This window comes from Haliotis rubra, unplaced genomic scaffold (genome assembly GCF_003918875.1).
Source record: "Haliotis rubra isolate DU_JTF1 unplaced genomic scaffold, ASM391887v1 Scf462, whole genome shotgun sequence".
Classification (NCBI taxonomy): domain Eukaryota; kingdom Metazoa; phylum Mollusca; class Gastropoda; order Lepetellida; family Haliotidae; genus Haliotis; species Haliotis rubra.
The window spans coordinates 224,897-238,123 of NW_025767149.1; the positions used below are offsets into that span (position 1 = coordinate 224,897).

General features: G+C 42.9%; 1 protein-coding gene across 2 annotated transcripts; it reads left to right on the forward strand.

Annotated features, from left to right (window-relative positions):
* The first annotated feature begins 1,484 nt into the window (after positions 1-1,484).
* Positions 1,485-12,391, forward strand: LOC124290346 (potassium voltage-gated channel protein egl-36-like). Of its 2 annotated transcripts, XM_046727054.1 has the most exons (4): positions 1,485-1,980; positions 7,448-7,547; positions 8,911-9,380; positions 11,258-12,391. In XM_046727054.1, the coding sequence occupies exons 2-4, from the start codon at positions 7,523-7,525 to the stop codon at positions 12,107-12,109; spliced, it is 1,347 nt and encodes a 448-aa protein (XP_046583010.1). In that variant the 5' UTR covers positions 1,485-1,980; positions 7,448-7,522; the 3' UTR covers positions 12,110-12,391. The 2 variants fall into 2 exon arrangements, with proteins under 2 accessions (XP_046583010.1, XP_046583011.1); XM_046727055.1 differs by lacking the exon at positions 7,448-7,547.
* Positions 12,392-13,227: the final 836 nt, after the last annotated feature.

Here is a 13,227-nt window from a genome sequence, read left to right on the forward strand (position 1 = left end):
CCTCAAATGGTTTTATCAATACCTCATACCTGAATAAAAACAATCCATTGTCACAATGAAATCACATGATCAACATTCAATACTGAAAACAGGTTTTGATCCGGCACGTGGTATTGAACAAGACAGTGTTTACAGTGCAGCTGTCCAGGCTGGTGACAAATCCATTAACCTCCTTCGTGGGAGTTACTTGTAATGATAACACCGCAGTCACCTATTAATCTCACCATTCCATCATTAGATATCAGACTGCGGGGAATGTCAAGGACAGGTTAGCCATGGTCCTACAAAGTGCTGCATTGCACCTTGAGCCCAGCCAGGGCTTCTAGATACCCTGGTTACAGAGAGAGCAGCTTAATACCCCGGGTACAGAAATGTTGACAAGATAATGTGTGCACAGATATGGTAAAACCATACTCTGTACACACGAAGGTCAACAATATACACTCATGGCAGCTTGATACCGTGGACAAAACGTTCAACAAGATACCTTTGGGATCAGCGAGGGCAACAAAACTATAAATGTCCAGACAGGACACCTTCAGGTCCAGACACCTTCAGGTCCAGATAAGGCAACCAGATATCCTGGGTCCAAACAGGGCATCATGATAACCTGTGTCCTGATAGGTCAAGAAGATACCTTTGGGCCCAAACATGGCAATTAGATGGGTTGGGACTAGAATGTGCAATAGGGTATCCTGATTGTCTATAGATTCACTGGATAGCCTGGTTGGAAATAGAACAAGACTATAAGGTTGTTAATAGGACAAGGCACTAAGGTTGTAAATAGGACAAGACACTAAGATTGTAAATAGGAAAAGACACACTGGTTGTAAATAGGACACGATACCATGATTGTAAATAGGAAAAGACAGACTGGTTGTAAATAGGACAAGACAGGCTGGTTGTAGATAGGAAAAGACACATTGGTTGTAAATAGGACAAGACACCCTGGTTGTGATAGGAAAAGACACACTGGTTGTAAACAGAACAAGGCACTATAGTTGTAAATAGGACAATACACACTGGTTGTAAATAGGACAAGACACACTGATGTAACTTGGAAAAAGACACTATAGTTTTAGATGGGAAAAGACACTATGGTTCAAAAGAAGTCAAATGCAATAAACAGTTAATATCACGTATGCAACAGACTACTGTACTGTCATACACTCTGGGTCTGGTCACACTGCCTGTATTCCTATGTGATGCTCCACAAGATAGATGTATCCCCGTCAGCTGTCACGAGATTCTAGGACCGAGATAATTGTGAAATGTGCATACATAAATGCCGTGGAGAATACAAGAACACCTGTGTCCAATATTACACTTGTAAATCAGTCTAAATCTTTTCGCGAACAATCAATACAACGGGAGCCTTTATTTCAAAGTCCAGGGCACATTGACGCAATAACTCTAATCACCGACGGCTCCCGGTAAGTAAACATGTAGTTCCACCATCCGTGTTCACTGCCTCGTGAAAACATAACATTTACCAACATATTATCACACACTGATACGAATTTAACGAGCCCATTATTAACGACATGGCTTGGAAAACAACAAACGAATAAAATAGATGTTAGATTTATTGATGGCTTCACAACATACAACCGTTTGCGTGACAAATGACAGTGTTTTCGAATTTGACCTATTTTGTAGACACAGAAACACTTTATTTGATGAAAAAGTCGGAACATAAAACCATTTATCTCCTTGAAGTGACAGGTTCGATTCGCTATAAATTCCCGAGTGACCTTATTAACGGATCCAATGTGATGTTGGGGAGGTACTCCGGTAGCTGCACACTAGCTGACGGTGGCTTCTACCCTATTCTACAACTTCACCGACGACAGGTCTAACACAGGACACCAAGAACCACGTGATGAAACATTACGTTTAAAACACCTACGCTGTAATTCTCGGAGAGCCATTCCGCACAGCCGGACCGACGACCTGGTGCTGATGTTGGCGGATTGAAAAGTAAGTATGTCCAATTTTGTTGGAATATTTAAAGACAGCTTTAAACACAGAACAAACACAGGTTGGCAGCAAATTCATGTGCCAACATGTGTTTTTACACGAGATATCTGTTTTGTGAAACTTTCACCATTCGCTTCTCTAAACGCCATTTTGTAAGTCCACGTAATGAAAAGGCTGATCCCTACGAAGTATTTGAAAGGATGTAAGCTTCCAATATTCACAAGTGAAAATCGATTTTGAAATTCGAAAACTTAATTTAAGATAATTGTGAGAAAGGAGCCCGTTGTTTTTATTTCTCTCTGTCTCTGTCTCTCTCTCTGTGTGTGTGTGTCTGTCTGTCTGTCTCTCTCTCACACACATACACACACACACGTATTTCTCTCAATAATGCAATAATGTAGCACTTTGGGTACCTTCAGGGCGTGGATTAATAATACAATGATTATTTACATCAGAATCAGGGTTCTTTTAATGCGGAATGTTCGAGCACGCCAGTATAATGTTGTTATGTCACATCGTGTTTGGTGGAAACTATCAGGACGGGTATGGCAGCGCTGAACAAAGGTTATAAATAAGAGCAACTTCTGGAATTTGATCAAGGTGAGGAGTGAATAGGTGTGTGTCTGTGTGTGCGTGCGTGCGTGCGTGCGTGCGTGCGTGCGTGTTTTGAAGAGGAGGGGAGGAGAAGTGTGCGTGCGTGCGTGAATGCGTGTGTGTGTGATCCCTAGGGACATCTGGAATTGAATGTGTATTTCTGTGTACTGTGAAAATACATGCATGCATGCAAACATACACATGCATACATACATACATACATACATACATACATACATACATACATACATACATACATACATACATACATACATACATACATACATACATACATACATACATACATACATACATACATACATACATACATACATACATACATACATACATACATACATACATACATACATACATGGTGGGTTCCAAAGGACACACACGGGGTAACTCGATACATTTTATCAGTAATTCACCAACTTCAGTGGAAATCGATGTTCATGTACCCGATAAGATAATGTGTTAAGTGATATCCAGTGTCATCTTAACGCAATGTTACGGTACCTCAGTGAGCTCAATTATGTGCAGTCGGGGTGGTGGGTGGTTCATGTCTTACAAACACGCACGTGTGCGTTTAGGCACACACCATACTGAGAGGGTTTATCCCGTACTTGTGACACATTTCACCTCCATTGTTAACGATTCACCGTGTTTTTAAAAGTATATTTTACTCACAGATAACATTTATAAACCTTTACTATAATTTAGAACAAGTAATCACAAATTGCCAATAGAAAAGGGTCGCTGGTCGAACATCCCTCGTGAAGAGAGATTTTGTAGTGTGTAATTCTCAACAAATTGGCGACGAATTCCATTATTTATTTTGATGTAAAGCATTGGCGAATGAATGTTCTTCTCTTATCAGTGATTATTTTTATAAATGGCCTATTAACATGTCAGAACATTAGCAACTTGATGGGATAATAAGATACATGTCCTGAAAAAACGGTCAAGATTTCTGAATCTTATGATTGCCATCTTGTCGTAATTTCTCCATAACTATTAAATATAACTCATGTACCATCGTTGGTGGTTCCTTTGAGTAATAAAGTGAACGGCTCAACCGCAGCAGTGTTTGTGTAACGTCGCACTGAGCAATATTCCAGCTACATGGCCGTAAATAATCGACCCGACAACCCAGTGATCAACAGTATGAGCATCTATCTATAAATGGTACGCGATGACATGTGTCAACCAAGTCAGTGAGTTTGATCCACCGTTAGTCTATTGGGGATGGAGGGGTGTGCATGTGTGTTGGAGATGAGGGTTAATTTAGTTGTTATTGTAAAACGGAAAATGGTTTCAACACCATGTTTTTAGTTTTGGGCATTTGTGGTGACCCAACCCTTAAAATCTTGGACCCGGCCCTGAATCCACCACCAGCTCTCGCCCAGCCCCACAACTAAATCAATGACCCGCCCCTCTCCATCCATGCTGTATGTCACCGTTGAGACAGCAAGGCCCCTCAGCTTGCAATTGTACGCCAATCCCAACGACCATTTTCGAATTTTCTTCCTCCTTTCATTGTCATCAAGTACCCTACAAACTAATGGCGTCTGCTTCGTTAACAATATGTCTACTGAACAGCGTATTGCCAGCACACACATTACCACATCAAGCTGCCTTTACTTGTAACACTTTATAAAAATAATACACCCATTCGATCAAAACTCATCACACGCTAGCCTAATTTTTAGCATCCTGACAATTTGTCCGTACAGTTTCATTATGGATTCTGTTCAATATTTCCTCTCCAATTCCATCAAATCGTCCCCGCTTAACGCCCGAGTCCTGCTTGGCCCACGGTCGGTATTTGTCGACTGCAGCGCTGCTGTGTACACGTCCTGTCACTGTCAATCACAAGGTACATCGTTCCCAGGTGTCACGTTCGATCGGCGTTAACGCTGTTGCGTCTTATCGTTAAGCGCTTAATGGGAAACCAGTTGTTTTAGTTTATGTTGCTATAGCGACAGGGGGGACATACTGTTCACAGTTCGGAGTCGCCCACGTGTCGCAGACGGGTGCAGTTGTACTGCTACTACCATCAGTTTACTACTACTACTACTACTACTACTATTACTACCTCTTCTACTACTACTACTACTACTTCTACTACTACTACAACAACTAACAACTACTTCTACTTCTACTACTACTACTACTACTACTACTACTACTACTACTACTACTACTACTACTACAACTACCACCGCTACCACAACTACTACTTTTTCTACTACTGTTGCTGCGTTTATTATATTACCACTACTGGGGTAACCTAGTGATTAAAGTGTTCGCACCTAACGCCGAAAACCCTTGCCGATTCCCTCATGGAACCCAATGTATGAAACCCCCAAGAAAGAAAAACGTTTGAGGTGCCGCTGTCCAAGGCCTGCAGCCTCCTGCTGGGTCTTGAAGCCCCCTTGGAGTCAATTGCACATTAGCTACTCAGAAGAGTCACTGACAACGATGCATTCAGTGAGTGAGTGAGTTAATATTTAACGTCACATCGGCAATATTTCACCCATATCGTGACGAGAACATATTTGACATTGAAATGGAATATGTGTATATGATAAAAACCTGTCATCAAAGGACAGTAAAACAACTACAATATCACAATTAACATTAAAACTAGTGTGGAAAGTTAAAACTAATAGCACTATTTGGACAATACAATATAAAAACAGGCTATAGATCGCCAACACCTGAAAGTAGATCACCAAACTAGGGACCATGGGGACTTACAGTATCTTTGCTACCTGCATGGACCCTAGTTGGATTTACACCAACGATGCATTCAGACTTATTAGTGTGATTTTTAACGGGTTTTTATGTTTTTCCCCATATAAACCCACTTTGGCGTGAGAGTTATCAGTTTTGTCGTGAGAGCGTGACATGGGTAACTAAAGAGTGAGTTAAGCCACCCTGACACTTGCACGAGTTTTGTCCTCGCACTGGTACGCAATTTTGCGTGCCGATGAGTTAATTCGCCGTAAACTGATGTGAAGTGTGCATAAACTGTGCGGGGCTGCGTACCAGTGCGCAAAGAAAAGTTTGAAATGTTCAAAATTTCTGGTACGCATAATCTTCGTGTCACTTGCGTGAACTAGTCGTGAACATTGCGCAACCTACTCGCAAACACTGCGAGCGATGCGTATCAAAGCGTGTCAATTTCCGGCCCTGGTCGCATTGACACGCAGTGTCACGTATTGGCCCGCTTTGATCATGAACTGTGTGCGACATGGTCCCCACAGATTGCGCAAAGTTCACGCCTTCTAACTTGTCGTGAAGTGGGCGGGCGGGACTTGCGTATTGTTACGACTTGTTCACGAGGTCATGGCACAACGGGTTCCCGCATAGTTTGCACACGACACGAATAGTTTGCGCATGTCACGAAATTGATATGCATTGGGCACGCCTACTTCACGCATTGTTCGCGCACGAATCAGCGACGACCGCGCACTCGGCAGTGCGTACATAAAAGCGTGCCCATCGCCAGTCCCCACATTCCTCAAACTCGACAGCGAACAGTCAACAAGATGACAACCAGAGGAAGAGCAGGCCCAGCTGTGGATAGAAGACTTGAAGAAGAGACCGGACAAGAAACAAAGACAGAGAGGGACAGAGACAGAGGGACAGAGACAGAGGTCTCAGAGAGGAAGAAGGATACAGTAGTATTGGGCTGTCACCTTATCCCAAGGATATGGACACTCCTCTCATGACCCCCGACACTGAGAGTGGACATATCTTTAACTTAATCCTTCACTTGTAAATATGTTATGTTTTCGCATAAGTAAGTGTGTTTAACAAAAAAAAAGAAGAAATATATCTAGTTGGGGTTACGTCTTCTTCTTTGGCCTGCTCTTGCTGCATTTGCTGGTCTTCCAGAAGTAGTAGTGCTGCACCTGCGAGATATAGACACCTTGTCTTTTCTGCAATAAGAGATTGTTCTTTAGTGTTCAACATCTTGTAGGTCCACAGCAATGCACAAAGCTGGGGTGATGCCTGCTATTGATATAGCGGGGTGTCAAGCGGGACAAAGCGGGACCAAATAATACCAATAACAGATATAGACACCTTGTCTTTTCTGCATTAAGAGATTGTTCTTTAGTGTTTAACATCTTGTAGGTCCACAGCAATGCATAAATCTGGAGTGATGCCTGCTATTGATATAGCGGGGTGTCAAGCGGGACAAAGCGGGACCAAATAATACCAATAACAGATATAGACACCTTGTCCTTTCTGTAATAAGAGATTGTTCTTTAGTGTTTAACATCTTGTAGGTCCACAGCAATGCGCAAAGCTGGGGTGATGCCTGCTATTGATATAGCGGGGCGTCAAGCGGGACAAAGCGGGACCAAATAATACCACGACTGCTTCACGCATGCGCGAAGTGGTTGTGGCAATGCATGCCCATGCTGGAACCGTGCGCGTCGTGCGTACCATGCCGTACACTAAACGTAAACAGTGCGCAAACAATACTTGACCTAGACGTACATAAGTCGTGCGATAGCGTGTCAATGCGTGACAATGCGCACCATTTTCGGTCACGCATTGCATGCCAAGTGCGTAACTTATGCGTAAGCAGGACGCGAACAGTGCGCAAACTATGCTTCACGCTTTCATGCGTACCACCTAAATTACACGCATTGCCACGACGAATTGCGCGGCAGTGCGGGGACAAAATTCGTGCAAGTATCAGGGTGGCATTACAAGCCAAATGCGTGAGAGTTGTCAGGTTAGCAGTCAATCCTTTCAAATTATCATTCCATGCAATACCATTAGCTGAAGCTATTACACGGCAATATATCACGCGTCCCTTTGTCCAAGATACTGACATTTGTACATGTTGCAGGGATCGGGCGAAATACCATCAACACTTACGGGCCTAGAATATGATTGATGCCATTCTCTACATCCACTTGAATGGATGTATGGAACAACTGGTATGACAGGTCAGTGACGTCATAGTTTATTACTAATTCCCTTTGTAATGAATATGCAAGTAAATTGACGAACAAAAGAAAGTACACACTGGGTTTGTAGTCATTATTTTCCGAAAAAAAACCCGTGTCATTAAACCGTCGACGTCGGCTGAATCGTTTATCAACGAGGAACCTGACGCGCCGGCAACATCGCAATTAGGTACGATATATGTGGTGTTTTGGCAACAAAAATAATGTTTATGACAAAGGAAAATATTTACTTCGCTTTTTCTCCAACTTAAGACATGTTGGGGTTGATATAGTTTTCTCCGTAGTTTTTGGGCTATGGGTTAGCCCAGTGGTTAAGGCGTTCGCTCGTCACGCCAAAGACTCTTGTTTGATTCCCTCACATGGGTGAAGCCAATTTCTGGTGTCCCCCGCCGTGATATTACTGAAATATTGCACAAAGCGGCGTAAAACTAAACTCACTCACTTTCAGTAGTTTTGCAAATGCCACAGTTGTTTGATGCCATTATGTGGGTTTAACAACCGTTCCTGGTCACGCGACATTTTAGAAATACTTAATATCATTACAGCGTGTGACATTACAGAATGTGGTGAGCTCCACCCAATACACCCATAAGGGGAAACCACGGGCGTTTGCGGTACGAGTGGTTAACACACACACCAAATAAACTACCATGCAAAAATCCCCAACATACACTTGAACATTGGATTTGACTCAAAATTACAGAAGTTATCAAAACGATTTTAGAACAGTTAGAAACAGTCGCCGAAACACTGCAAGCGTAAGGTCCGAAACAGATGCTCATGCTGTTGATCACTGGATTGTCTGATCCAGACTCGATTATTTAAGGACCGCCGTCATACAGCTGGAATATTCGGCGTTAACCAACAAACAAACAAAAACCTTCCCAGAAATCTAATCTAACAAGCCGTCACACATATTATATTATTATTAATATAGGATATTTATATAGCGCACATATCCAGGCAACTAGTGCTTGCTCAAGGCGCTGATATTTTGATATTTTAGCCGGCTCGCTCACCGAGCCCCCGGTGACAGTTCGGGACAATTTCCTTTACAAGCCATGTAGCTGGAATATTTGTAGCTGGAGTACGGCGTTAAACAACCGCCGAACCAAACCAAACCACAAAGATACCACAATGATACCTCAATGATACCACAATGATACCACTTTTACCTGCATCATCATGGAATACATAATCATTTCATGTTTGTTGCGGTTTAGCCACAATCAATCCTGGATGTATTGTCCCAAGGTTTATATGAAAGTACACATTATGGAAAATGGTCACTCGACATTAACTTTGACATTGTATTTGACTATCCTTTTTTATTTATTATCAGACATCTCACCGGCTGATGTAACTACAACTATGGAGAGAGTCAGGATCTGTGTTGGAGGGACTCATTTTGTCACAACCAGGGAAACATTGAATAAGTATCCAAGAACACCATTGGCTGAACTGAACAAGTCATGTGACAATTTTGACGATTCAGAAAACGAGTATTATTTCGATCGTGACCCGGCTGTGTTTGCGTGCATTCTGAACATGTACAGGACGAAGGAGCTTCATGTCACCCAAGCCCTTTGTGGTAATGCTGTCAGAAATGAACTGGAGTTTTGGAAGATTCCCGAAACAGTTATCGCCCCTTGTTGTTGGCGGACTCTCCACCAGGTGGACCAAGACAAGGAGATACTGGATTCATTGAATAAAGGCAACATGAAGGGAGACAAGTCTGAAAAATCGTGTCATTCTTGGCGTTTTCGTGTGTGGAGGTGCATGGAACAGCCTAATTCTTCCCTGACAGCAAGGGTAATTCTTATTTGATCAATTTGTTTGTTTGTTGCTTAAAGCCATGGTAAAGAATAATCTAGCAATAACACGGTGTTATGTACATAATCAAGTCTAGACCAGTTAATTCAGTGGTTGATATAATGAGCAAACATATGTCAATCAACCAAGTGACAGAGGCCCGAAGCGTTCAGTCAATCAGCATAGGCTTAGTGAGTGAGTGAGTTTAGTTTTACGCCGCTTTTAGCAATATTCCAGCAAAATCACGTCGGGGGACACCAGAAATGGGCTTCACACATTGCATCCATGTAGGAATCGAACCCGGGCCTTTTGCGTGTCGAGCGAACACTTTAACCACTAGGTTACCCCACCGCCCGCGTAGGTTTAGACCCAACACCCACCCCACCATGGCAGTGATGAATGAACATCATGTATTTCCCCTGATTTACGCTACTGACAAGCATGGTTTGTAATACACCGGTTAAAATAGGTAGGGCTCAGTAATATTTGTTCAAGTGGGAGGTGTGTGTGTATAAATTAACTACAACAAAATACTTTCTTCTTCAACATATAAAACGTCAGAAAATAACCAGTTTCGATTATCCGTCGAGAACATTCCATTGGGTGTGAAAGGCAAACTAGCTTTGAAAATTATATGAAAAAATCAATGAAACTCAGTGATGACACCAGATGTTCATGGCGTGGCAAGCTTGTCCTGCCCTACTGTGGCAGCTGGCATTCATATGCAGTCATATGCAGTCTTTGTAAACAATTTTTTGTCTACATGTGTATATTCAATCATGTATGAGCATCTTCAGCTTACCTTCCTCGTGAATGTGTTTTGTATGTTTTCGATGATATTTCTTGTTTGAAGGGGGGCGGTGGGGTAGCCTAATGGTTAAAGCGTTGGCTCGTCACGCCGAAGACCCGGGTTCGAATCCCCACATGGGCACAATGTGTGAAGCCCATTTCTGGTGTCCCCCGCCGTGATGTTGCTGGAATATTGCTAAAAGCGGCGTAAAACCAAACTCAGTCAGTCAGTCTTGTTTGAAGTCCGCCATATAGCTGGAATATTGCTGAGTGTGACGTAATACTAAACCTCATGTTTGAAGTAAATTACACAGAATGGTTTTTTGCTTCGCTGTTTACAAGTTTTCGTTATGGCATCGACAAGAGAAAACAATTTGCTTGACTCAAGTCATCGTATCCCAATTGCTTTGATTGATGCTTATGCTGCTGATCACTGGATTGTCTGGTCCAGACTTATTTGAAGACCGACTGTTGTTATCCCAATTGCTTTGATTGATGCTCATGCTGCTGATCACTGGATTGTCTGGTCCAGACTTATTTGAAGACCGACGCCACAAAGTTGGAATATTGCTGGGTTCGCAGTTAAACAACAAGCAAACAGCCACCACACACACACACACACACATCCTCTCGCTGCCTTGGTTGACATATGCCGTCTTATCCCAGTTCCGTTGATCGATGCACCTGCTTTTGAACACGGGATTGTCTTGTCCAGACTCGATTATTTACAGACCGCCGCCATTAGGCTGGAATATTGCCGAGTGCGGCGTTACACAACAAACAAGCCTAAACAATGGACTGACTGACTGACTGAGCTTGGTTTTACGCCGCTTTTAGCAATATTCCAGCATCATCACGGCCGGGGACACCAGAAATGGGCTTCACACATTGTGCCCATGTGGGGATTCGAACCCGGGTCTTCGGCGTGACGAGCCAACGCTTTAACCATTAGGCTACCCCACCGCCCCCTTAAACAATAGAATCTGATTCAGGGGAAAATCGAGACTGTTGTTATTGGTTTTGTCCACGTTGGCGTAATATATTCACTATTTACTCTAAACATAAAATATATTGCTATCTTGTTTTAGATCTGGAACGTCATACTGGCGCTGATGATACTACTGGCCTCCATCGTGTATTGTCTGGACACTGAACCAGGTCTTAGAATCATGCCAGAAAACGGGACCGATGAGTACTGGACGTACCGGTATGCCCAGAAGACAAACATAGACAACAGAATTCTCCTCCTCATATTCACGGATTATAACAAAATCATATATATCATTGACTTCATATGTCTTCTCTTCTTCTCTGCTGAGCTGGTCGTGCACCTGCTGGTCTGCCCAATTCTACGTTTGTTCTTCTGCAGTATCATCAACTGGATTGACATCTTGACCGTTCTCATCGGCTGGTCAGTGTTCGTGCTGGAAGAGGGTAGCAGCCAGGATCTGTTTGAGGACGTCCAAACCGCGTTTTATAGCTACATGGTTTTCAAGAGTCTCTATGCCATCCGTATCTTTAGGATCTTTCGCCTAATGCAAAGCAATTCAAACCTACGTATAATCTTTCTGTCTCTCATGGAGTGCAAGAGGGAACTGATTCTGCTAGTTCTTTCGTTTTTCATTTTAGCTACAATATTTGGATCATTCGAGTACTTTTGTGAAGGGACAAATAGCAAGTTTGAGTCCATACCGCTTGCCATATGGTGGGCATTGGTTACCATGACAACCGTTGGGTATGGTGACATGTACCCTACAACGACCTGTGGATATGCCGTTGGTTCTGTCTGTGCATTGTTTGGTGTTTTAGCTCTAACACTACCCGTTGCTGTTATCGCCACCCACTTCAGTGATTACTACACAGTCAATCAGTGGAGGTCCAAGGCCAAGAAAAGAAAACAACGACTATTGTCTGGTGAGTGTCAATCTCAGAGGGAATGAGCGAATTACGGTTTAACGCTGGACAGTACTCCTGCAATATCCCAATTATGAAAAGGGCTTCACATGTGGTTGCCGTGTAGGTCTTTCGGCGTGACAGGCAAACGGTAATCACTAACTTCTTTGAGAGGCATTGCTGGGCATACACCGAAACGTTGCTCTCACAGCGATAAGGAAGTTGTTCATCCATATATTGTTATCCTTCCGGTATTCACTGTCCTTCCGCTACCCCACCGCACTGTCATAAGAATGGATAGCACATACGTTTATGGTAAGAGCATGGGCTTGCATGGACTTGACATGGGTTAGTGCTGAATGCTTGCATTGTGGATACCCCGTTGTTTCTGCCTGTGCGCTGATTCGTCCAGAGTGAGTGCTAAATCTTTACATTGTTGATACGTTATTTGTCCCGCCTGTGCACTAATTCTCCAAGAGAGAGGAACCGGGTTAGAATTGGTCTTTAATAACCCATGCTTGTCGTAAGAATCGACGGGATCGGGTGGTCAGGCTCGCTGGCTTGGTTGACACATGTCATCGTATTCCAATAGCGTAGATCGATGCTCATGCTGTGGATACATTCAGAACACCATTGCTTCCGTCTGTGAACTTATTCTTCAGGACTTTATGCTAAGTGGATACATTCAGAACACCATTGCTTCCGTCTGTGAACTTATTCTTCAGGACTTTATGCTAAGTGGATACATTCAGAACACCATTGCTTCAATCTGTGAACTTATTCTTCAGGACTTTATGCTAAGTGGATACATTCAGAACACCATTGCTTCCGTCTGTGAACTTATTCTTCAGGACTTTATGCTAAGTGGATACATTCAGAACACCATTGCTTCAATCTGTGAACTTATTCTTCAGGACTTTATGCTAGGTGGATACATTCAGAACACCATTGCCTCCGTCTGTGAACTTATTCTTCAGGACTTTATGCCAAGTGGATACATTCAGAGCATCATTGCTTCCGTCTGTGAACTTATTTTTCAGGACTTTATGCTAAATGGATACATTCAGAACACCATTGCTTCCATCATTGAACTTATTCTTCAGGACTTTATGCTAAGTGGGTACATTCAGAACACCATTGCTTCCGTCTGTGAACTTATTCTTCA

What these genes read in the sequence shown, in the direction of transcription:
- LOC124290346 (XM_046727054.1), top strand. Translation starts at nt 7,523, where the DNA reads ATGTATGGAACAACTGGTATGACAG. An exon ending in TGGAACAACTGGTATGACAG is followed by an intron (nt 7,548 to 8,910) that starts GTCAGTGACGTC and finishes ATTTATTATCAG; the next exon opens with ACATCTCACCGGCTGATGTA. An exon ending in ATTCTTCCCTGACAGCAAGG is followed by an intron (nt 9,381 to 11,257) that starts GTAATTCTTATT and finishes ATCTTGTTTTAG; the next exon opens with ATCTGGAACGTCATACTGGC.